The sequence below is a fragment of the Heloderma suspectum genome, chromosome 3 (assembly GCF_057233095.1).
Source record: "Heloderma suspectum isolate Gila_16-S chromosome 3, 16-S_ref, whole genome shotgun sequence".
NCBI classification, from domain to species: Eukaryota; Metazoa; Chordata; class Lepidosauria; order Squamata; family Helodermatidae; genus Heloderma; species Heloderma suspectum.
Window position 1 is genome coordinate 320449378 of NC_139460.1, and position 25037 is coordinate 320474414.

The window sequence follows — 25037 nt, forward strand, 5'->3', positions numbered from 1 at the left end:
CTTGCACTGTTGTTGCATTTTGTGTTCCTTTTGATTCTTATGGTTTTGTGTGCCTGCTTTTAATTTAAATGTTGATGCTTGCTTATTGTAAGCAGCCCAGAGACCTTTATGTTATGGGGCAGCATAGAAATGCCATGAATAAATAAATAAATCAGGTCTGCAGTCGGAAGTGGTAGAGCTCAGAATCAGGTTTTCTACCTCAGTGAAAACTAGGCCTTAGAAGAGCAGGGGTGCAGAACGTCTTCCAGCCCAAGGGCCAAATTCCATTTCAGAGAAGCTTTCAGGGTTCATATTCCTGTGGTGGGTGGGGCCAACATACCATAAATACCAGCATATTTTGACTTAAACCTGTTACTGCCAGTAACTAGGCCTCAGGAGAGGCATTTCAACCTTTTAGAATGGGCAGATAGCTACACAAAAGCCCAGGAACCGCCAAACAATCAGTGCTTGGGGGGAAGGGAGTTGCCTTCTAGGGAACCCCAGACAGCTGGATGGGGATTTCAGAAGGGCCATATTTAGCCCCAGTCCTGAGGTTCTGCACCCCTGCCTTAGAGAGGCCCAGATTTGTTCCGGAGTCAGCACATCTATGCCCGTCCCTTATGCAGTTGCACTTGAGTGCAAAGCCAGCCACTGCTGACTGGGAACAGGACTATTTCTCCCCTTGGCTCAGAGATGTCTGGGTGGTAATGCATTCCCCTCTCCTGTGTTGTAGAGGACTAGAAGGAGCTGTAGGGGCAGGTCAGGGCTGGACATTCTGGCATCTGGATTCATTGGTTCCCTTTTGTGTATGGCAGCTGGATCAGTCAGGCCTTTTCTTACCCTCACGGGATTACTACCTGAACAAGACCGCCAATGAGAAGGTAAGAGGTGCAACGGGGGCAGCCCCTGCCAGACCCCAACCCATTTCACCACCACAACCACTTCCCATAATTTGACTCAAAAGTAATTAACACGTTGTACCCCGTAATCTGAATTCTCAGTTATGAGCGTATTTACATGATTTCTTTTTATGGTGGTATTTTGCACAATTCTGGTTTTGCTGATCATGGTCAGGGGCAGTGAAGTGGATAATCTTACTCAGCCACCCCTCTACCTGAAATCTACCTGCTGTAGATTACAGCAGATCTGTGCTATCAGTAGGGTTGGGTGTTTAACTGGCCAAAAGAAGATTTTGTTCAATTGACCAGTTATGTCTTGGTCAAATATTGACAATGCATTAACCTCAGGCAGTATCTAGTACTGCTGCTGTGCTTCTGATCATTCTGTTGCACCAGCGGGACCTGCCATTAGAGCAACAGGGAGTTAGCGCTGGCTAAAGCAACCCCAGAAACTGTCAGAACCTGACTTCTTGGAAGTGAGGCACAAGTCAGAGTGAAACCTTTTACTGCAGTAATTCCAGCAATTAACTAAAAGCCTTTACAGTCTCAATAAAGATCCACAGTTAACAGTTCACAACAAAAGTCCTTGACCAAATTCAGTTCATGAGCATCACAGTGAAAGACTCAAAACAGCCCTGGGCTCAGTAGACAGAATAAATCCGAATAGGTTCAGAGAGATCTAGTAAAAGCGGGGAAGCTTTCCAGATTATCAAAGCATTACTTCTAGCAAAGTCTGCTGCTGGTTGCAATACAGGGGAGTAGCCAATCAGCATCGGAAACGCCCTCTTTAGTTGACGATGCATTAAAGGAGATGCCCTGAAACTCCCTCTCCTGCAGAGGCCTCCTCCTGCTGCCATGTTCCCATGGAAGATGGCCCTGGTGAAGAAGCAGGGGCCTCCATCAAGTTCATGTCTCCTGGCTGTGGAGGATAGGCCATATCAGTGTCCTGTGCCTCACCCCTCCTGGCTCATAAACCACTGGAAGGCCTGGTGGAACGGAGTTCTCAGTGACCTGGTTTCCCACAACAGGGCCGGATTCTAGAGCATCCCCTTCTGGCTGAGGATCGGTGTCAGAAGCTATAACGCCCCCCGAACTGGGGCAAGGTCTCAAAGAAATGAGCAGAAGCACTTGTTTCCAAATCAGGACAGGTCAGCGGAGCTCCCTTCTGCATGCTCCGCTGAGCTGCCCTGTTCAGGAAATGAGAATTTCTGCTAGTTTCTGGTTGCTTTAAGAAACAGAAGCTCAACATTGTGCTAGTGGTGGGTCCTGCTGGCATGTGGGCAGCATTGGATACTGCCTCTTATTAGAACAAAGGCTACTTCAACCACTCCTTCAGTTCTTTCAACAGCAGCTGTTTTTCTAGATGCATATCCAGTCCCTCCCTAGAAGCTTTACAGAGCAGACAGCCTGACCATCTGGAGGCTGGGGCACTGCCTGGTTCCTGCAGCAAGCAAAGTGGAATCAAGGGTGGTGCTGGGCAGTGACCTTTGCCACTGCTGTCTGCTTGTGGTCCTGTTTCGAGATGCTGCAGTTACAGCAGGTGGACAGTAGCAAAAGCTTTGCTAGGTTGGCCTTCGACTTGCACAGTTACAAGATGGGGGATACATGGCTCAACAACACTACAAGCAAGAAGGATCTTGGAATTGTTATCGATCACAAGCTGAATATGAGCCAGCAATGTGATGTGGATGCAAAAAAAGGCAAATGCTCTTTTGGGCTGCATTAATAGAAGCATAGCTTCCAAATCCCAGGAAGCACTAGTCCCCCTCTACTCAGCAGGCCTCATCTGGAGTACTGTGTCCAGTTCCGGGCACTGCACTTTAAGAAAGATGCAGACAAGCTGAAGAGGGTTCAGAGGAGGGCAACAAAGATGATCAGGGGACTGGAAACAAAGCCTTATGAAGAGAGAGTGAAAGAACTGGGCATGTTTAGCCTTGAGAAGAGAAGACTGAGGGGAGATAGGATAATGCTCTTCAAGTACTTGAAAGGTTGTCACAGAGAGGAAGGCCAGGATCTCTTCTCGATCATCCCAGGGTGCAGGACACGGAATAATGAGCTCAAGTTACAGGAAGCCAGATTCCGGCTGAACGTCAGGAAAAACTTCCTGACTGTTAGAGCAATATGACAATGGAACAAATTCCCTAAGGAGGTGGTGGGCTCTCCTACACTGGAGGCATTCAAGATGAGGCTGGACATCCATCTGTTGGGGATGCTCTGACTTGGATTTCTGCACTGAGCAGGTTGTTGAACTCGATGACTTTTAGGCCCCTTCCAACCCTACTATTCTATGATTCTATGACTGTTAGAAGGCTGGGCTGGGCAGGGTAGTGGTGGTGGCAAGCAGTCCTTTCTCCTGCCCTTCCTAACAAATGACACCATCATGAATTTTTTTTAAAAGGTAAGCTGCTATCTGCACAGTGGCATTCCTGGCTTCAGGGAATATTTGACTAGAATTAGTATTATTTAATGGAATTATACAGTGTCATCTGTGTACACCGCACTTTACAAGGAACAGGTTTGACAGGTCTTTCAGTCTAAAGGGGCTTACAATCTAAAAATAGAGACGGGCGCAGCAGAGGAAGCGGGTGCAGGAAATGGAAACTCGGGGTAAGAATTTGCAAGTATTTCAATTGCACATAATTAAGACATCAGTTGGCAATATTTTGGTGGTCAGTTCACCATTGTGTCAGTCCCTAAATATCAGAACCTGCAGCTGATAATTAAATGGATCTGTCCACATGGTGGAAGGCAGTGGAGTTGTTTTAATACTGTCAAAGACAACTGCTTCCACTAAGTTTCCTTGCACAATTCAAAACACAAGCCTTTATAGCCTTTTCCAAATTGGAACCTGGGTACATAAATGAATCCCTGCTCCCAGAGGAACCTGTCTAGATGTTGAGATCATTTCTGGGGGCCCTACTCCTGGTGCCCCCACTTTTAGAAGGGAATGGAAACTGGAGAGCAGGCCTTTTATGTTTATGGAATACCCTCCCCAGATGCCAGTTTGCCTGGCACAACTTCTGTTTCGTTTTAAGCAGGTCAGAGCAAGTGTTTTTTTTACCCAGGATTTTAATTGAACAGTGATGGTGATGTTTTATACTGCTGCTGAATTGTTATCCTGCAAGATTTTATGGGTATTTCACCTGGCTTTACACTGCGTTCCCCCTTTTTTTTATCATTGTGCTTTATTGTTCTGAGATTTCATTAGCTTGTATTTTATGATGTGTGTTTTTATTATCTGGAAACTGCCTTGTGAATTATGTTAAATTGAAACATGGGATATAAATACCCTAAAGAAAGAAAGAAATGCTTTTAGGCACATCTTAACAGCCACCAGAGGCTAGAAACTGACTTAAAAATTTCTTGAAAGAAAAGCTGAGATTCTCAGGCAGGCAGGTTGTGCTGTATACAGAACTGCAGCCCAGGACGAGGTAAAGAAAGATGAGGGGATGGGTGTGAAGGCAAAGGGAACTAATGCAGGGGTCAAGGCAGTTGGTTGTGGGTCCAGCACTTTGGCTAGCTCAAACGTAATTTAGGAGAGCGGCCGATCTGTGTGATTCATGCCATGGCTTGGTTGACTGCTAACCTCTTGCGGGTGGGCAACTGAGCCGTGGAATACAAGTTGCAGCCCGGTCCCTTCACTTGCTGGGCCAGGGACCAAAGAAGCTAGAGCAGAGGTGGGAAACTTGTGGCCCGCCAGTCATATTGGACTACAGCTCACACCATCCCTCACCATTGGGTAGGGATGATGGGAGTTGTAGGCCAAAACATCACCCCCGAGGTAGAGAGTGGCAGTGGTGCTTTTGCAGCTGGGTTGCTCCATGTGTTGGCCTCTTCTGTGTTTCAAAGTACCTTGCTGGGAAGAGCCAGATAGGTTTCCCCCATATTACAGCACTTCCCGTCCTAGGGGACCCAATGGCGCAGCTCGGGTGAGCAGGGCCAGCCAAGAGAGCCTGAGAGGACGTCGCTGCCAGGAAGATGTGCCAAGCTGCAGTTCCAATAGCTCGCCATATAGGGCAGGCTGGACTCAGAACAAATCATTGTCATCGTCATTTGTATAGCCAACATGGCTATATTCGCCATGTTGTATTTGCCAACGTGGTGCCCTCCAGATGAGTAGCACTGCAGGATGGTATAGTGCTTCCGAGCATGCAAAGCGCTTCACGTGTATTATCTAGTGCAGGGGTGGGCAACTTCCAAAGGTTTTGGCCTACAACTCCCATCAGTCCTAGCCAGTATAGCCCAGGGGGAGGGATGATGGGAGTTGCAGGGCCCCCTGGAAGGCCACAAGTTGCCCACCCCTGATCTAGTTATTGTCCTTACAACAACCCTGGAAGGTAGGTCTGTATTAGCCACTGTGGGAAACAGGACGCAGGCCTTTGGTCTGATCCAGTGGGGCTCTTCTTAGGTTCTTATTATCCCCCGTATTGCACATGTGGGGACTGAAGCAGAGAGAAAGAGAGAGGCTTGCCAAAGGCTACTTGGCGAGTTCTTTTTAGAGGTGAGATTTGAACCAGGGGCTTCCAGGTTCATAGTTCAGTCTCTTTAGCTACAACACCACACCAAGGTAGTCCTGGCTTCTTGCCCTGGTAGCTCCTGGCACTCCAGACTCAAACAACTGAAGGATTTTAGTTCTTTGGGGATCCAGCCCTTTATACTTCCTCCTTCTGGAAGATGGAAGAAGATGGTGGGGGCCCAACTAACACTCTTTGGCTCTCATAGTTTGAAAAGTGTGGTCAAGACAAGGGGAGCTGAGGGGAGGGGATGCTGCTGTTCCTTTGTTTGTTCTTCTAGAATGACCCAGATGCCCTGGAATGACCCAAATGCTTTGTGCTCCTGTGGCAGGTGCTGGCTGCCTACCTAGACTACATGGTGGAGCTGGGAATGCTGCTGGGTGGAGCCAAAGCTTCCACGGAAGAGCAGATGCGGCAGGTGCTGGAGCTGGAAATGCAGCTGGCCAATCTCACCGTCCCCCAAGATGAACGGCGGGATGATGAGAAGATTTACCACAAGCTGAACATTGCAGAACTGCAGGTGGGGCCTGTCTGGATAAGGGTGGGACAGGAGGAGGAGCCTGGGGGCAGGGCGGGGCAGGAGGAGGAGCCTGGGGCAGGGCGGGGCAGCAGAAGGAGCCTGGGGGCAGGGCAGGGCAAGAGGAGGAGCCTGGGGGCAGGGCGGGGCAAGAGGAGGCGCCTGGGGGCAGGGCTGTTAGCAAAGTTGTTTGAACCAATGTTTGGGTTGGATCTAGCTACTACTAATTGGAAGGGAAATGAGATTCTTTGGAAAGGGATGACTTTTGCTTAGAATCCTTAATTTGAGTAAAGATCCCAAGGGCAGAGGAGAGCACAACTCAGGCTTACAGGGTCTGCTTAAGAGTTTTTTTCTAAGATCTACCAAACAGAGTCTAGTGCAAAAGACATACACTTAGAATTAAAGAATTCTGAGCCCAGGACTTTTTTTTACTTCCAGAACTGAATGGATCTCACAGTCCTTCCACAGAAAAATCCACTCCTGGATACCCCAAGCTGCTTTCATTTCAGCAGAATAATTTTGGGCAGGAGGGGAGAATCATTTTGTTGCTGCAATTGTTAGGTAATTGGGAGTCAGAAATCCATGCTGGTCTACTGCAAATCACCCAGAGATCTACTAGTAGATCCAGATCTACCTTCTACCCACCTCTGCCACAGTGTCTTGGGAGCTCCAGCCACTGAGGGAAAGATCAAAAGACATATGGACACACCATTAGCGTTGCTACTATGATCTGTGTTGTTGTGTACAAAGGGATTTTGTGATGGTAGCGATGGAGCTTGTGGGAGTGATTGGCTGAGCTCTTTCTTGTCACCGAAGGGACAGCAGTCAGCCGGAGCTAGGGAAGGAGGAATAGAAGAAGCTGGAAGGTAGGAAAGGGGGAGATTGGGGCCTTAGCAGGCAGTAGGCCAAGGAAAGGGGGGAGGACTAAGAAAAGTGGGTTAGAACAGACAGGGGCATAAACTAGAGGAATGAGAAAGCTAGCATGAGCTTAGGCTACTGGGTGGTATAAAAATGTAATAAATAAATAAACTTAAGCAGGGAAGGGAAAACTGGGAACCAGGATGGACAGAGAAGGCAGGTAGGTGCACGTGGGCAGGAGCTATAGCAGTAGAGAATCAGTATATGAAGTTTACATACTGATTTGAAAGATTTGGGGCTGCAGGACTCTAGTTTTGTGTTTACTGAGCATCAACAACAGGTTGTTTGTTGCACTGCACCAGCTGCAGATGCGACATGGTTGATGTCCAGGGGTGTTTTCAATTATACAAACAAAATTGGAAGGAGAGTGTAGGGTGAGATGATAGGGCAGGGAACAAACAAGTAGCAAGGCTGGGGTGAGGAGGAGTTTGGTGGCAGTGAAGGCACAGGCGATGCAAGGCTGGACAGTGGCTCTGGAAAGGCTTTCCTGCAAGAACTTGAAGACACCTTGAAGAAGGATATAAAGGGGGGGGGCGGAGTCCACTTGTTGAATCAAGAAAGGGAGACTGCTCCAGGCATCAGAAGCAGCATGGTGTACAGGGAAGGCTGTGGCAGAGGAGGTGGTGAAGGCAGCTGGTAGCAGATCACATCTCGTGCCACCAGGCTCACTCCCTTCAGCAGCAACCCACCTCACCCCAGCACCACCTGAAAGCTACCCATCCAGTGCCAACTCCCTAATCCCTCATGCTCCTCACACCCTGCAGCAGCTGCACCTGCATCATCCAGTCCCACCCGTTGACCTATGTTGCTTCTGCTTTGGGTCTCTCCTTTGGCTCTGGCACTTTGGTCCAAGTGGGGATTTGTCCTCAGCCTTCTGCCCTTTCTGGGTCTTATCTCTCTCTCTCTCTCTCTCTCTCTCTGTCTCTGTCTCTCTCAGCACTTGCCTCTTGACCAGGGCTGCATGCACCCACCCACCCACCCAGCCCACCACACACATGCCCTTTGAGGCTAGAAATCCAGGGCTCTCATGATCTTGCAAGGCGCCCTGACCTTCCCCTGCAGTATTAACACCAGGCCAACTGCAAGCCCGTCCTTCATGGGCATCTTTCAGCTTACCAGACACCACTCTCCTCAAGCCCGTCCACCTGCCCCAGCACTTCTGAGCTGCTTGGCACTTCTGGCTAAAAGATCTCACGTAGAAGAGTTTCGAACATTCTCTTTTACCAGTCAGCAAAGACAGCCTTGTTGCTGTGGCGTAGTCCCTGCTTCTCCCACGGGTGAGAAGATTTAAAGGCAGCACGACTCATGTTTCGTTTCCTTTGCAGGAGCGAGCACTGGAGTCTTGTGGGCTGGGGTGGTAATATTTGCTTTGCGTAGAAGTGCACAAGTTGCGCACATGGAGGCAAACAAGGTGTGCTCCTACCAGACAGCAGATCCCTTACCCCAGATGAGGTCCCCTGAGAGGATAGCACCCCGAAGGTGCTTCCAGCCTTCTGCTAACTCTCCCTCATAAGAACATCAGAAGAGCCCTGCTGGATCAGACCAAGGGCCCATCTAGTCCAGCATTCTGTTCACACAGTGGCCAACCAGCTGTCGACCAGGGACCCACAAGCAGGGCATGAGTGCAACAGCACCCTCCCACCTGTGTTCCCCATCAACTGGTGTACATAGGCTCACTGCCTCTTGTCTTGGAGGTAGCACATAGCCATCAGGACTAGTAACCGTTGATAGCCTTCTCCTCCAGGAATTTGTCCAACCCCCTTTTAAAGCCATCCAAATTGGTGGCCATCACTACATCCTGTGGTAGCGAATTCCGTTCACACTGTGCGCTGTGTGAAGAAGGACATCCTTTTATCTGTCCTGAATCTCCCACCAATCAGCTTCATAGGATGACCCCGGGTTCTAATTTTTTGAGAGAGGGAGAAAAATGTCTCCCTCCTTCCTGTTCCCCAAACAGTTACTTTTTCACACACAGGTGCACCCCCTCCCTTATGTCAACCTTCTCCCCTGAACTGGGAGGAGGGGATAACTCCTTCTCCAGGCCCTTATGGGTGTCTCATTCAAAAACTCCCAAGGCAGATCTCCATCTGTCTCTTAACCATGAACACCCATGGAGGAAACACCAACCAGCCTAAGAAAGAAACGGTAAGCCAGTCCTAATAGTTCGAAATACTTTTATTTATACAGTGCCCTCTGTGTACTTGGCGCTTGACATAAGCAATAGCAAAACTATATCTTCCTGAAGGAGCTTCCAGTTTAACTCTGAGCAGTGGGGAAACAACAGGAGGGAAGAATAGCAGGGGATGAGTGTGTGTAAATGCATAAAAGTTACATGGACTTTGTCTCAGTTGGGGATGGTACATAGGAACATAAGAATCTGACTTTAATTTTTGTGAACTACCCAGAGAGCTTCAGCTATGGGGCGGTATAGAAATGTAATAAATGAAATGATACTGAGTCAGACCATCTAGCCCATTGTTGTTAACACTGACTGGCAGCGGCTGTCCTGGGCTTCAGGAAGGAATTTTTCCAGCCCTACGTGGAGATGCCAGGGGTTGAACCTGGGACTTACTGCTTGCAAAGCAGGTGCTCTACGACTGAGTTATAGCCCCTCCTGATGAAGGCTGAGGGGTCCAGCCAGGGGCTTCACAGGAGAAGTGGATCTGAGGAGGGCTTGGAAGAAAGTAGAGACAGCGGTGGCATCATGGAGGAGTTTGGGGAGGGCGCTCCAGGCATAAGAGGCCAACAGCTTAGTATAAGGCAGTGTTTTGTAATACCCTCCACAGCCAGCCTGCTTTGCTTTTATCTATTTATTACATTTATATCCTGCCTTTTTTCCTCCTTAAGGGACCCAAGTTGGCATACATAATCCTCCTCCTCTCCATTTTATCCTCCCAACAACAACCTTGTGAGGTAGGTTGAGCTGAGAGTCAGCGACTGGCCCAAAGTCACCCAGTGAGCTTCCATGGCTGAGTGGGGACTAGAACCCGGATCTCCCGACTCCCAGTCCCACACTCTAGCCGCTACACCACACTGGCTATTCCTCCCACCAGGCCTTTCAGCAGCATCTGGTTCTCGCCCCTTTCTCCTTTTCCCTCATTCCTGCTTCTTGCAGCCTCCTTAACCGAAGACATGTTTGCTTCCGTTGCATAAGCCACCATCTGACCGCACAGGCAGCAAGCAACGCCCCCGCCCCCAGCCCGCCGCCTCTCAATTAGGATTCCAGCCGTGCTTCCTTTCAGCCACTGTGAATGTAAGCAGCCCAGGAACCTGGCTGATCTGCATCCCAATCAGCCCAGAGCGGCAGCTGTGATGCCAAGGCGGGCCTCCAAGCCATCATCAGAGGCAGATCCACTCCCAGAGGCGGGGGGTGTGTGCTCCCCCTCCCTTCATACACACACCCTTTGCAGGGGAGGGGCCACTGCTTCCCCAAAGGGCCACTGCAGCAATGATGAAACGGCACATCTGTGAGTTGCGAGATGATGCAGGGGAGCACCAAGTTCAACTCCAAGCCTCGCTCTGCATAGTGCTCTGGTCTTGCGAATGGTTGCGTGTGTGTCCTCCACTGCAGGTGACATTGTGGATCCACCCACTGCTGGACAATGTCTGAGACCTGGGGTGCTTCCGGATGAGGCTTTCACTGTACAGTCGCACTACCTCACTCACGGAATGACACGGAAGGCCCAGACAATGTCGTCTTCGGTCTGTAGCCCTCCTGTGTTTTCCCACCACATCTTTCATCTCTTTTCTTACTGGGAAGGGTGCTTCCAGATGGAAGGCTCCTAGCACCACCAATTAGAAGGCAGTGTGCAGCTAATTCCGTCTTTTTCTCCTTAACGGATTTTCTGTGGTAAGAAAAAAAAAGATGGAAGAAGCGGTGGGAAGACATGGGAGGGTTGCAAGTGGAAAGTGATATCTATCCCCCCCCCCAATTCCATGAACGAGGCAGGGTGACGATGTGATAAAAGCCTTTTCTGGAAGCACCCAAAATCCATTCAGGAAAAAGCTGGAAGAGCTGCACAATGCCTTTTTGAGTGTTACCCCCCATCCAGAAGCACCGCTAGCGTGAAGTACTGTCTTATGATGCAATCGTAGGACTTTTTTCTGTCTGAACATGCACAGGATTGTGCCTTTAGAATACAAGCTGGAAATCTCAGCTCAGTTACAAAGTCAGGACCAGTTTCTATAGAATGTTTTGTACAAATGCTCAAGCACAAAACACATGAGCAGCACATCTGTGTGTATGGTTATCCCCATTCCTCCTCAACACATGCACATATGGGGCTCCGACTGCTGCGCATGAGCGTTTTAAGGAAGGAGGCAGAGGCCCTGTTCTCTGGCCCACCTAAGGGGCTGAGCTATGAATCAGGGTTGCTGTGAGCATGACAACCATCAGCCTTCCCCAGCTTGGTGCCCTCCAGATGTGCTGGCTGGTGACTGGGGATCATGGGAGTTGTAGTCTAACACCTGGAGGGTTTCAGGTTGGGAAAGGCTGAACCAGATAATCGACGTGAAGCACTCTGAACGCTTGCAAGTGCCGTTAAACGACGTTTAAGTATTATAATAAACACAGGTGTGATTCACATTTGATACGCTGCCCGTGTGTCCCATGGTCGGGCACTCACATCTTGAGTACAAACAGTACAACACATCTGAGTTCAGGGGGAACATGAATTCAAGTGTACACCAATCGAGAGAAAAACTGCGTAACTCCCAAATAATGATGACAGTAATGACAACAACAACAGCAATGACACTGAAGTGTAACAAGCTAGCCTCAGCTCCCACAGGAAAAGGTCCTGTTGGATCTGAAAAAGCAGCAAAGTGAGTACAAAGGTAGGATGGAAGGCCATCACCGGGCAAAATTACGCTGGCTGCTAGCATAGCACATCCAACCTTTCAAAAAATCAAGGTCAGAAGCAGCCAGAGCAGTCCAGGAAAACAGCCTTCTTCCCACCAGCAGAAAGAACTTTCAGGATAAGTCCCAGGAGTGTGGGATGGGCCATCAGATAGCAGTACCCTCTGTTGTTCAGGGGGCTGTGGAGGGAGATGGCTCTCCTTGCTGACTCACACCACTTGCTGTAGCACCCTCTGCCCAAATGAGGCCTCTGCAGAAGTGAAGGTATCTGTGGCAACGGAGGATGAAAGTAGAGTGGAAGTAACGTCTGTGCTTGTCTTCTACACTGTGTGGGAAATAGATGTAGCAGGAATTACCTTGGTGGTTGCCCTTTTTTAGAAAGAAAGGAAGACAGAGAGAGAGAGAGAGGGATCTAAGGCTGCAATTCTATGCATGTTTAGACAGGAAAAAACCCTCCTACAATTCCCAGTATTCCCCAGCCCATAGGCACAACCCTATGGGGATAGACGGCCACCTCTGAACTATCCAATGCGGGGCAGGCAGAGTGTGGAGGGGATCTTCTCCGCGCTCCGCTATGCTGCATTTGTGGCTAGATGGCCGATTTTGGCTGTCTAGCCGCAGGACTTCGGGGGCGGGGGAGGCCAGATGACACACAGGAAGCATCGTACCGGCACTTCCGCACTCCCCTCCCTGCCCCCGGGAACACCCCCTTTTGCCCCACTCTACACTGCTCTTCCGAGCCCGGAGCCCGGGGACAGTCTGCGCCACCTATGAGGCAGTGGTGGGAGAGGAGGAGGGGAGGCAGTTTCCTGGGAACTGACCTCAGAGCATGGGCTCCAAGGTCGGTTCCCGAAAACCAAACAATCCTATGGCCGTCTAGTGGCTATAGGATTGTGCTCTAAGTAGCTTGGCATAAGTCAGCGTAGAGGAGCATTGATGCAGAAGGCTGCCGAAGTGGACACCACTGAGATTGGGCCTTAATGCTGAGGACATGGCCCAGGGGAAGTAGGAGAAACTTCCAGAAGCCCTGCCTACCGAGGTGGATTGGAGGTGTTGCCCATCTCCATGTGTGCAGAAAAAGTCTTCACAGTAATTCCACAGTGCTCCTTTCTGTCGCGTTGTCCTGCCAATCTGGGCAGAGCCAGCACCAGAGGGTGCTGAGGTTTGCTCAGTCCTCAAGATTAGAAAAGCGCCCCCCTCCAGCCCCAACAGGGCTGCCATGCTCAGTTTGCACGGAGGAGTGGAGAAAGTCAGAGGCGGCATGAGGGAATTTTGTTCGCAGCCGTCCCCTGCCCTTTTCAGGTCAGGAGGGTCCACTGAGACTGCCTTGGCCACCCACCCACCCCCACATTCTGGAGCCAGAACTGAATGTAGGCATCGTCATCATAAAGGCCTATCTTGCAGGGCTGTTGCAAGAATTACTGAAATTCGTGAAGTACTTTAGGAACTTGAAAGAGCCAGGTTGCGTCAAGTGCAATCTTCCAAATGTCAAGCCATTCACGAGGTTGGTTTTGCCGGTGAAAATCCACCCCCCCCCAATCTATTCCGCTTGTCCACTGGCTTCTTACATGCCCCCTGCCCTCGTCAGATACTCCCAATGTGCAGTTCCACCATCCTGGCCTCTTTGCCCCTGCTGCTCCTTGCTCACCATTCTGCTTCTCTGAACTGGGATTTCCCAGCAATAGGGGGAAAACAGCTTCCTTGATCACCCTTTGGTTGCCGAGCAACTTGTCGCCACGGAAGAGCCAGGAGCAAATGCACTAGTCCCCACTACTCTAGGGTGGGGTTTCCATGCTAGGAGAAGGCTGTTCGCTTGGGCAGGGAACAGGAGGACGTTGGTGCTCACACTCCCAGAATCTTGCTCAGGAGGGTTCAGACCCAGATCCTAACAGTGGAGGCTGGTGGCTTCGATGTCAGTGGGGCAGTGAATCCACTCTGGTTTCAGTCAGAACCAGTCAGAACTCTAAAGGAGCTCTCCAAGGTGCACCTTGGAGAGCTCCTTCAGAGTTCCGACTGAAACCCACTGGATCCTAGAGCTTGTCTTCAATGCTAGGAGTCATTGCTAAAGCCTGTGAAGGAGTCATTAGAGAAACTGTGCACGTGCAGCGTTCATTGCTGTCGCCACCTGGATAACCAGACCACAGTGAGGTAAAACCGGTATGATGATGAACCCAAATGCCACGAAAAATAAGCAGGCCTTTGAGTTCTCCAGAACTCTTCTTTAGGCTGGATATTAAGGAAAATCGATGCTGGGGGAGTGGTGGAGAAAGCCCTCTTGATATGGAAGGCAGAAAGCCTGCATTGAGTCGCAGTCTTCAGATAGAGGACGGGGGATGCTGCAGACGTCATGGCATTAGGCAGGGCCGTTTCTAGGGAGAGGCGAAGTGGGTGGCCGCCAAGAGATCCAGGGCACCGAACAAACCCCAGGCAGGCAGCAGCGACAGTGGCTGGGCAAAGCTTGGGAAAGGAAAGTGCTGCATTGGCCAGTCCAGGCTGCAGCCATGTACCATTTTAAATCACAATATTTTCCCTAGTGAACCAATCAGCTCTCTAGCTCTGGGGGGTGCACAGCCAATGAGGGCACTGGAGCAGTTAGAGGCCTGCCCTCTTGCTGCTCCAGGGCCCTTATTGACTGTGTTTCCATAAATCAGTGTCTGATCGGTTCAGCTCGCAGCCATTCTGACACTAGGGAAAATAGTGTGATTTCATAGAATCATAGAATAGTAGGGTTGGAAGGGGCCTACAAGGCCATCGAGTCCAACCCCCTGCTCAATGCAGGAATCCAAGTCAGAGCATCCCTGACAAATGGCTGTCCAGCCTCGTCTTAAAGGCCTCCAGTGTGGGAGAGCCCACCACCTCCCCAGGTAATTGGTTCCATTGCCGTATTGCTCTGACACTCAGGAAGTTTTTCCTGATGTTCAGCCGGAATCTGGCTTCCTGTAACTTGAGCCCATTATTCCGTGTCCTGCACTCTGGGATGATCAAGAAGAGATCCTGGCCTTCCTCTCTGTGACAACCTTTCAAGTACTTGAAGAGCGCTATCCTATCTCCCCTCAGTCTTCTCTTCTCAAGGCTAAACATGCCCAGTTCTTTCAGTCTCTCTTCATAGGGCTTTGTTTCCAGTCCCCTGATCATCTTTGTTGCCCTCCTTTGAACCCTCTCCAGCTTGTCTGCATCCTTCTTAAAGTGTGGTGCCCAGAACTGGACACAGTACTCCAGATGAGGCCTAACCAGTGCTGAGTAGAGGGGAACTAGTACTTCCCGGGTATGCTGCATAGCTGCAGCCTAGATTGGCCGATGCAGTGCTTTGCCTGGCCACTACTGCTTCCTGCTGGAGGGTCATTTGGGAGCCCCCCACCACCACAGCCACCAACACCTACTCCCACTGCTTGTAAGCAGGGGAGAAGAGGGGAGGAGGAGTTAGGTTCCCTTTTCCTAACATTTTCCCACCACCCAAAAAACTTTGTACAGAGGTTTTTGTGCTGGCCCATTGCTCCAAAGACCTCTGTAAAAAAAAAAAAAAAAATTCTTAAAGGAGGGATGCTTTTGTTCCCTTTCTGCTGCCATGTGCCCCCCCCCCCAAACTGGCAGTAAAGCTAAAGTAGCCAGAAAGTAGGAATGTTGCATTCCTATTTTATTGTGTGTGTGTGTAATTCATCTCGGGGTGGGGTTTGTTGCTTGGAGAATTACTCCTGAGTAATGCAGTCCTTCTTACTTGTGAGTAGAGATGCATAAACTGGATTATTTTAGTGTGGTGCATCTCACTGTTACTTCTGAGGAGTTATGGAGAGGGGTGCCTATAGAGATGTTCCGTGAAAGAGTTGGAATTTGGATGCTTTTCTGTGTGGCTCTGAGGATATTATCATTATCATCATCTCTCAGTGTCTCCTTTTGCAGTGGGTTGCTGCTGGGTTCCAAAGACTGCTTTTCTGTGTTGTTGCTCTGGGGATACCATTACCATAATAATTTATTTATTTATTCATGTCAGAAACCATCATAATAATTTTATGTGATTCCCACTGCTTTGCACTCATGATCTTAAAGTTACTTGATTTGGGAGTGCACTGGGAATTGTTTGTAAAAACAGGAGAATGTGTATCCAGAGAAGAGTGTGTGTGTGTGTGTGTGCGTGTGTCCCCATATAAACAAAATGTGAAAATGTTGCAGGTTGAGAATCTGAGGTGGTCTCAGGTCTAGACAGGTTGAAGATCACTGGTTTAAAAGATGCATATACTACATTCTAAACAGATGTTTAGAGCACCTTACAGTACAGTGACACTGATAAACGTTGCCATGTTAGAGAAGGAAAATTAAAATAGAAGATAAACAGTATCCCAGAAAACGAATGGCAGTAGCATGTGAGGGGGGTGTGCCAAAATGGTACCTTGCCTAGGGCATCAAAATACCTTGAGACGGCCCTGCTGCCAGGTGCTGTTCCTATGCACATTTGAGGTTGCACCTAGGACTGCTGGGAAAAATGGACGATCCCCCATTTCTAAAAATAAAAATTCCATCAATTATCCAGATCTGTTTCTAGTCTTAAGCTGCAGCTGAATTGACCAACAGGGCCTCATCTGCTCTTGGAATAACCGCATGACATCCCTCATGAATCTGCAGTTAGGGGGACAAAAAATGTTGAGTCTGTCCTTGTCTTCTCCAGGTTCTCGCCCCTGCCATCGACTGGCTGGACTTCATCTCCTATTTCCTGTCACCACTGGAGCTAACTGATGCCGAGCCTGTGGTGGTTTATGGCAGGGAATATTTGGAGCAAGTATCCCAGCTCATCAATAACACTGACAAAAGGTACCAGACAACTATGGCCAGGACTGTATGTATTCCATGCAACCAGAAGTCCCGAATGGGACCTGCCTCTGAGCCCTGGAATCAGTGGCATTCTTGGATACACTATTGCCAGTAATACTGGGTTGGGAATAATGAGATGTATTCATTTATAAATTGCTCTTCAGCACAAGCTCCCAGGGCAATGTAAAAGAATAAAACAGTACAAGAAAATTCTACAGTAAAATCTAAAAGACAAAAAAGGCTGCCGCAGTTCAAGAAACCAGACTGAACCATAAAACAGCAATAAAAATCATCTTTTCAGCATGTGTGAATGCAAATTAAAAATATATCTTGGCTGGTGCCAAAAAGACAACAGAGTGGTGCCAGGTGAGCTTCTCAGACTGCCATGACCAAGAAGACCCTCTCTCTGGTCACCACCGCAGATGATGGTTTTGGGACAGTCTCTGACGTAGAGTATAAAGTCTGGGCAGGCTTATGTGGTTGAAGCCACAGTCTGAGAGGATGGGAAGGACACCTGCTTGGGCCACGGCAGGGTTTCCGAGCTGTGTAGTTTCCAAGCTACGCATGAGAGTTTGATTTTGGAAATAAACCTTGTTGAAGTAACCTCTTGTGCTTCTGTTCCCAGACATAACAGGATCGACATTCCACATTTAAATGTGGAAAATCTTATAGTTCTGCAGGTTTGAAATTGGGCAGCTTCTAATGTAGGGTCAGAAACTAGAGAAGATATTCTAGGCAAAGTTTCCAGCTAATAAGGCGTTAGTCATGGCTGTTCATACCACATACGTGCACCATGCAGGGGGGTTTCTAGCACTTTACCCAACGGTCTGTCCTTATTCCATGGCAAACCTGCTCTTACTGACCATCAACACCCACCCAACCTGTTTCATTCTATTCTGGGTGCTTTCATGGGTTACCTGGTTCTTTTCGGGGGGAACATGAATTCAAAAAGGGATTTACAGTATGTTGAGGGGAGATGTGCAAGCAGAGTCAGTCTCTGTTATTTAGCTATCTCCCTCACACGGGTACTTTTCCAAACCTGATGCCAACTGCACAAAACAGAAAGCATAATGATTTTGCATTTCGTTTTCTCTCGCTCCTGCCCCCTTTGTGCAAGCAGGTAACATGAGAGAGCACACTGCCACCCTCTGGTAACTCCAGAGGTTGCCCTAAAAACTGAAATTATTTTTAAAAAAACTGGCATCTCAGGGGATGCGGCCAGCCTTCAGCATGGATGGTTCTGCTCACAATCAGGTTCTTGGCATGCTGATGTGCAGCCAGGCTAGGATTTTGGCGTAGAGCTGTACCTGTCCATGCACGATTGGCCTAAATAAGCAGTTAGGAAAGGATGTGAGTCTTGGGAAGGGGGCACCCTGCACTCCATTGCTCTCAGAGCTGGGGTTTCGACATAGCCCTGTCCTTTCTCTTGTAGCATCTTGAACAATTATATGATTTGGAACCTCGTTCAGAAAACCGCCTCAAGCCTCGATCCGAGGTTTGAGACAGCCCAGGAGAAGCTGCTGCAGACCCTGTATGGTACCAAGAAGGTGAGCAGCTGCTTCTGAGAAATGAAGCCAAGGAGAATCCTTTGTGCTGCATCTGAAGCAGCCCTTGTTTTGCAGGCCTACAGAGCTCTCAGCACGTGGCCGGGTCATCTGAGAATCAGCCATAGTCTGCCCAGCCTGGGTCCATCTGTCTGCTTTTGGGACTGCTGGTTGGGAAGGGACCCCCAGCCTACCAGTGTCTTTACAAAGCAGCCCCCCACCCCCACCCCCTGCACATGCCCAGCTTAGGAACTCTAGAGCTTTGCTTCCACTTGGGTCTCACTCTCTTTCTCTCTCTTCCCCTGGAGTCCTGCACCCCTCGCTGGCAAACCTGCATCTCCAACACAGATGACACTTTGGGCTTTGCCCTTGGGGCATTGTTCGTAAAAGCCACCTTTGACCGACACAGCAAACAGATTGTGAGTATGCTCAGCTAGGTCAGCATGCTGCCCTCTGTGCATTCCCATCTCCCAGGCTGGTTCTTTCCTCCTAGTGTCCCATTCATAAATCCTGGGGGGGCCTGGTCCCCTGTCTCTATGCTGTGGTCCGAGTGCCTTTTTTAACCTCATAGGGAGAAAAGCATCTCAGGGGAGGTATGCAGTTTGGACAGCTGAGAAGGTGAGGGCTAAGCCTTCCGTACCCTGGGCCCTGTTGGTCCCTCACTCAACCTGAAGCCTCCATAGCTGCTTTATATAATAAAAGAAAGTCCTGGCTGGGGATGAGGACTTACACAACATCATGGAAGGACATTTAACTGTAGCAGTAGCCCTAGGTGAAAATCGAGGGGGCCTTTCAGTGATCATAGGGGAGCAAGGCACATCTCTTTATCACTCTCCATTGTTAACAGAATCTTGGCAAAATAAGTGAATTCATTCCCATTTTGTGCAATTTATTCAGGTTCAATATTTTGCAGGTTTTAAAAAAAACACATGTAGGAATTATGCACTGGTAATAAATAACATACTGGGGATGGGATGAGGAGTGGGGGGAAAGCACTGATGTCCTTTCCTGTGTTTCCTACATCATTGCCTTCAGGCTGAGGACATGATTGCTGAGATACGCACAGCCTTTGAGGAATCACTGGACCAGCTTGACTGGATGGATGAGAAAACTAGACGAGCTGCTAAAGAGAAGGTGCCCCAATATTTATTTGCTTCAGAGTTTGGTTCCTGAAAATCATGATGTTATTTTTTTTAAGTTTCTAGTCCTTATGATGGTGGAGCTATATTATGAAAACATGTATAGAGTATGTTAAAAAAAACAACACTCTGCAGTAGTTTCCCTCATGTTCTCCTGTCATACCATGGCACTTGACAGATAAAAATTGGAGAAGAACGTGCAAAATAAATTTCTTTCCATGTACAATTTTATTTGTTGTTCAGTCGTTCAGTCGTGTCCGACTCTTCGTGACCCCACCATAGCACGCCAGGCCTTCCTGTCCTGCGCTCTCTCCCGGAGCGTGCTCAAGTTCATATTCATTGCATCCGTGATGCTATCTAGCCATCTCATCCTCTGCCGTCCCCTTCTCCTTTTGCCTTCAGTCTTTCCCAGCATCAGGGTCTTTTCCAGGGAGTTTTCTCTTCGCATTAGGTGGCCAAAATATTGGAGCTTCAGCTTCATTATCTGTCCTTCCAATGAGCAGTCAGGGTTGATTTCCTTTAGGATGGACTGATTTGACCTCCTTGCAGTCCAGGGCACTCGTAAGAGTCTTCTCCAGCACCACAGTTCGAAAGCATCAATTCTTCGGCGCTCAGCCTTCCTTATAGTCCAGCTCTCACAGCCATACATTACTACTGGGAAAACCATAGCTTTGATTAGACGGACCTTTGTTGGCAAGGTGATGTCTCTGCTTCTTACTATGCTGTCTAGGTTGGCCATAGCTTTCCTCCCAAGGAGCAAGCGTCTTTTAATTTCATGGCTACAGTCACCGTCTGTGGTGATCTTGGAGCCCAAGAAAGTAAAATCTGTCACTGCTTCCATTTCTTCCCCTTCTATATGCCAGGAAGTGATGGGGCCAGATGCCATGATCTTCGTTTTTTTAATGTTGAGTTTCAAACCAGCTTTTGCACTCTCCTCTTTCACCCTCAACAAGAGGCTCTTGAGATCCTCTTCGCTTTCTGCCATTAGGGTGGTATCGTCTGCATATCGGAGGTTGTTGATAATTCTCCCAGCAATCTTAATTCCGACCTGTGATTCATCCAACCCGGCATTTCTCATGATGTACTCTGCATATAAGTTAAATAAGCAGGGTGACAATATGCAGCCTTGTCGTACTCCTTTCCCAATTTTGAACCGATCGGTTGTTCCATGTCTGGTTCTTACTGTTGCTTCTTGACCCTTGTACAGGTTTCTCAGGAGACAGGTAAGGTGGTCTGGTACTCCCATCACTTTAAGAATTTGCCACATTTTGTTGTGATCCACACAATCAAAGGCTTTAGCGTAGTCAATGAAGCAGAAATAGACGTTTTTCTGGAATTCTCTTGCTTTCTCCATGATGCAGCGAATGTTGGCGATTTGATCTCTAGTTCCTCTGCCTCTTTGAAACCCAGCTTGTACTTCCGGTAGTTCTCGGTTCGCATACTGCTGAAGCCTAGCTTGTAGGATTTTGAGCATCACCTTGCTGGCATGTGAAATGAGCGCAATTGTGCGGTAGTTTGAACACTCTTTGGCGTTGCCCTTCTTTGGAATTGGAATGTAAACTGACCTTTTCCAGTCTTGTGGCCACTGTTGAGTGTTCCAGATTTGTTGGCATATTGAATGCAGCACTTTAACAGCATCATCTTTTAGGATTTTAAATAGCTCGGCTGGAATACTGTCATCTCCGCTAGCTTTGTTGTTAGTAATGCTTCCTAAGGCCCACTTGACTTCACTCTCGAGGATGTCCGGCTCAAGTTCAGTGACCGCACTATCATGGCTATCAGGGACATTAAGATCTTTCCTGTATAGTTCTTCTGTGTATTCTTTCCACCTCTTCTTAATCTCATCTGCTTCTGTTAGGTCCCTGCCTTCTTTGTCCTTGATCATGCCCGTCTTTGCACAAAACTTTCCCTTGAGATCTCCAATTTTCTTGAAGAGATCTCTAGTCTTTCCCATTCTGTTGTTTTCCTCGATTTCTTTGCATTGTTCATTTAAGAAGGCCTTCTTGTCTCTCCTTGCTATTCTCTGGAACTCTGCATTCAGTTGGGTATATCTTCCCCTTTCTCCCTTGCTTTTCGCTTCCCTTCTTTCGTGAGCTACTTGTAAAGCCTCATCAGACAGCCACTTGGCTTTCTTGCATTTCTTTTTCTTTGGGATGGATTTCGTTGCTGCCTCCTGAACAATGTTACGGACCTCCGTCCATAGTTCCTCAGGCACTCTGTCTATCAGGTCTAATCCCTGAAATCTATTCCTCACCTCCACTGTATATTCATCAGGGATATGATTTAGGTCATACCTGAACGGTTTAGTGGTTTTCCCTACGTTCTTCAATTTAAGCCGAAATTTTGCAAGAAGCAGCTCATGATCTGAGCCACAGTCAGCTCCAGGTCTTGTTTTTACTGACTGTATGGAGCTTCTCCATCTTTGGCTGCAAAGGACATAATCAATCTGATTTCGATATTGACCATCTGGTGATGTCCATGTGTAGAGTCGCCTCTTGTGCTGTTGGAAAAGAGTGTTTGCTATGATCAGCATGTTCTCTTGGCAAAACTCTATTAGCTTTTGTCCTGCTTCATTTTGTACACCAAGGCCATGCCTGTCTGTTATCCCGGTGATTTCTTGACTTCCTACTTTAGCATTCCAATCCCCTATGATGAAGAGGACATCTTTTTTTGGTGTTAGTTCTAGAAGGTGTTGTAGGTCTTCATAGAACCGATCAACCTCAGCTTCTTCGGCCTCAGTGGTTGGGGCATAGACTTGAATTACTGTGATGTTGAATGGTTTGCCTTGGATTCGTACTGAGATCATTCTATCATTTTTAAGATTGTACCCCAGTACTGCTTTTCCCACCCTTTTGTTGACTATGAGTGCTACTCCATTTCTTCTAAGGGATTCTTGCCCACAATAGTAGATATGATAGTCACCTGAATTAAATTCGCCCATGCCTGTCCATTTTAGTTCGCTGATTCCCAAGATGTCGATGTTCAATCTTGCCATCTCATGTTTGACCACCTCCAGTTTACCTTGATTCATTGATCTGACATTCCAGGTTCCTAAACAATATTATTCTTTACAGCATCGGATTTTCTTTTCACCACCAGACACATCCACAGCTGAGTGTCCTTTCGGCTTTGGCCCAGCCGCTTCACTCTTTCTGGCGCTACTTGGAAATACCCTCTGCTCTTCCCCGGTAGCATATTGGACACCTTCCGACTTGAGGGGCTCATCTTCCGGCGTCATCTCTTTTAGCCTTGTGATACATTCCATGGGGTTTTCTTGGCAAGAATACTGGAGTGGGTTGCCATTTCCTTCTCCAGTGGACCACATTTTGTCAGAACTCTCTGCCATGACCTGTCCGTCTTGGGTGGCCCTGCACGGCATAGCTTATGGCTTCATTGAGTTACGCAAGCCCCTTCGCCACAACAAGGCAGTGATCCATGAAGGGGACAATTTTATTTATTTTTGTATAATTCAGAGTCTGGAATTGTTGCATATTTCACAGTCAAACACAATGGGTTCCCACCCAAGAAGTATTAATGGATTTCAAGTCTTTTTACATTTCAGAAGAAGATGTGCTGGAGAGGTCATAAACAAGGTGCTATGCAAGACATCAGCATGGTTTCCTCCCCACTGAAGATAAATCTTTTAAGGGGGGGGGGAGGCACGCCCTGCTTCAAGGGAGGCCCCATGGTGATGGTAAATAGCAGCCTGATTCCTTGTGAGGTATAGGGATTTGGAATATGAAAGCAGTAAGGATCCCTAGCTGTATGACCTAAGGAAAGGGAATCGCAGACTTTAGACCCATATGACATTTAGCTAAGAATCTTGCAGGATCAGACAACAGTTCCATCTAGTCCAACACCCTGGATGCCTCCAGGGCATTTCCTCGCAAAGCACGAAAGCAGCAACCCTCCCTGGCTATATCTCCTCCGCACCTGGTATTTAGAGGTATACTTCCTCTGAATATGGAGGCTGCATGTTCACCAGCCGCCAGGATGTGGCACCGCACATTTTAACAGTTGGTTGCAAGAGACCTACCGTACAGCATGCTCCCTCCGGTCCCCTGCTGATGTGAGTCTCCTATGCCACCCTTTTCTCTCTCTGCAGGCTGACTCCATTTATGACATGATTGGCTTCCCAGAGTTCATCCTCGACAACAAGGAGCTGGACGATGTCTATGATGGGGTATGAGCCATGGGGCAGAGGCGGGAAGGGCAGAGAGAGAGGTCAGTGTCTGGGTGCTCCCCTGAAAGAGAAGAGAGGCCTGTTCCCCTTGCCTGTCTTCCTGCTGTGCTGAGCATGACACGGAGGGTCAAACTAGGCATGACTTTCAGCAGCTTTTGGAGTCAAGTGGTTGCAACTGGCCATGGGCAGCAGGGGGGCAACGTAGGTTGAGACTGAACCTGGGATTTCTGCATCCATGGCATGCCCTCTGCTCTTTTGTTCCTGCTCTTCTGTCTAGTATGATGTCTCGGAAGACTCCTTCTTCCAGAACATGTTGAACTTCTACAATTTCTCGGCCAGATTCATGGCAGACCAGCTGAGGAAACCCCCCAACCGGGACCAGTAAGGATTCTCTCCATATATTTGCCGCCTTCCAGTTCATTGAAGGGGGGAGCTGGGAGCATGAGCTGGGTGGAGCGAAGAGAAGGGTCGGCTCCACGTTAGAGAGGGCCCTTGGCAACAGGCCCTCTGGTGTGACCCTCCTTAACTGGGGGGCTCCGCTACGGACTTACCTGGTGGTGGCAGCAGGCAGCTAGCTACAAGCTGCCATTTTAGATGTCCCCTGATGTAGCAGAGGGCATATCAGAGGGGGGTCAGAACACCTTGGGACTGATTGTGTTCCAGAGGTATTGGTTCAAGAAATACAGATGGCAACGCAGTGGGGGCAGGCAGCATGCGTTTGGGCCTTATAACACTAACTAGGAATGTGATTTGGATGAATACAAATTAAAAATGTGCCCTAGTTTTAGTTTGGCTTTTGTTAAAGGGAATGTTTTTGCTTTGAGCAGAGGGTAGGCTGGGGTTGCCAGGCCTTCCATGAAGTTCAAATGTACAAAAATAAAATGGGTACACCTCTTTCTGGATTGCACTACATCAAACTGCAGATGTTTGAGTGATGATGGAGCATTTTCTGCTGTTAAAACAAAGAACAAAGAACATGAACCTTCACCACAAGTGAAAAGTTAGCGTGCCAGGGAGGAAGCTAGGCTTAAAAACCTTCTTCCTGATATACTCGTTTTAGAAATGAAGGGGGGGACCTTTTCCTCACAACAGGGGAAGCATCAAACAAGCAGTTTGAAGTGGCACAGGCCAGAAAGAGCTTCGTGTGTTATTCCTGCAGTTTCAGTCAGCTCTAAATCTTGTTCACTGGGGCCTCCCAGTATGGGCAGCCATGTGATCCTTTTTGCTACCCATGGTCCTGCACGAAGAGCACCTCCTCCAAATGGTCCAACGTTTTTGATCCCTCTCCAGGTGGAGTATGACCCCGCAGACAGTCAACGCTTACTACCTGCCTACCAAGAATGGCATTGTCTTTCCTGCAGGGATCCTGCAGGCTCCCTTCTACGCTCGCAACCATCCCAAGTGCGTCAGGGTGCTTTGGCTGTTTGGTAGGAAGAAGAGGCTTGGCACAGAGGGGCTTGGTGATGTACTTGGCATGCTCAGATCTAACGTTTCTAGTCTTAAAACTGCCTAAGTTGCAGGGAAGCACAGGGTTTAGGTGATGTGGGGAATCACATCTCTGTGAAGATGGGAAGCTGATGGATTTGGATGTTCAGATGACAAACATGTAAGCTTCCCAATACAACCTGTAGTCATCAAGAATACGCCTCCCCTTGCAAAAGGCCCACATTGGGGTAGTACTGC

The 25037-nt window shown here is 48.5% G+C and overlaps 1 protein-coding gene across 1 annotated transcript in view; it reads left to right on the forward strand.

The window, feature by feature from the left end:
• Positions 1–25037, forward strand: part of ECE2 (endothelin converting enzyme 2) — a 73838-nt gene that overhangs the window by 35340 nt on the left and 13461 nt on the right. Inside the window, exons 7-15 of the mRNA XM_084847637.1 lie at positions 795–860; positions 5724–5912; positions 16346–16488; positions 17921–18035; positions 18341–18451; positions 19068–19166; positions 23277–23354; positions 23632–23735; positions 24645–24755. Coding sequence (XP_084703763.1) covers positions 795–860; positions 5724–5912; positions 16346–16488; positions 17921–18035; positions 18341–18451; positions 19068–19166; positions 23277–23354; positions 23632–23735; positions 24645–24755 — 1016 coding nt within the window. The remainder of the gene's footprint in view (positions 1–794; positions 861–5723; positions 5913–16345; positions 16489–17920; positions 18036–18340; positions 18452–19067; positions 19167–23276; positions 23355–23631; positions 23736–24644; positions 24756–25037) is intronic.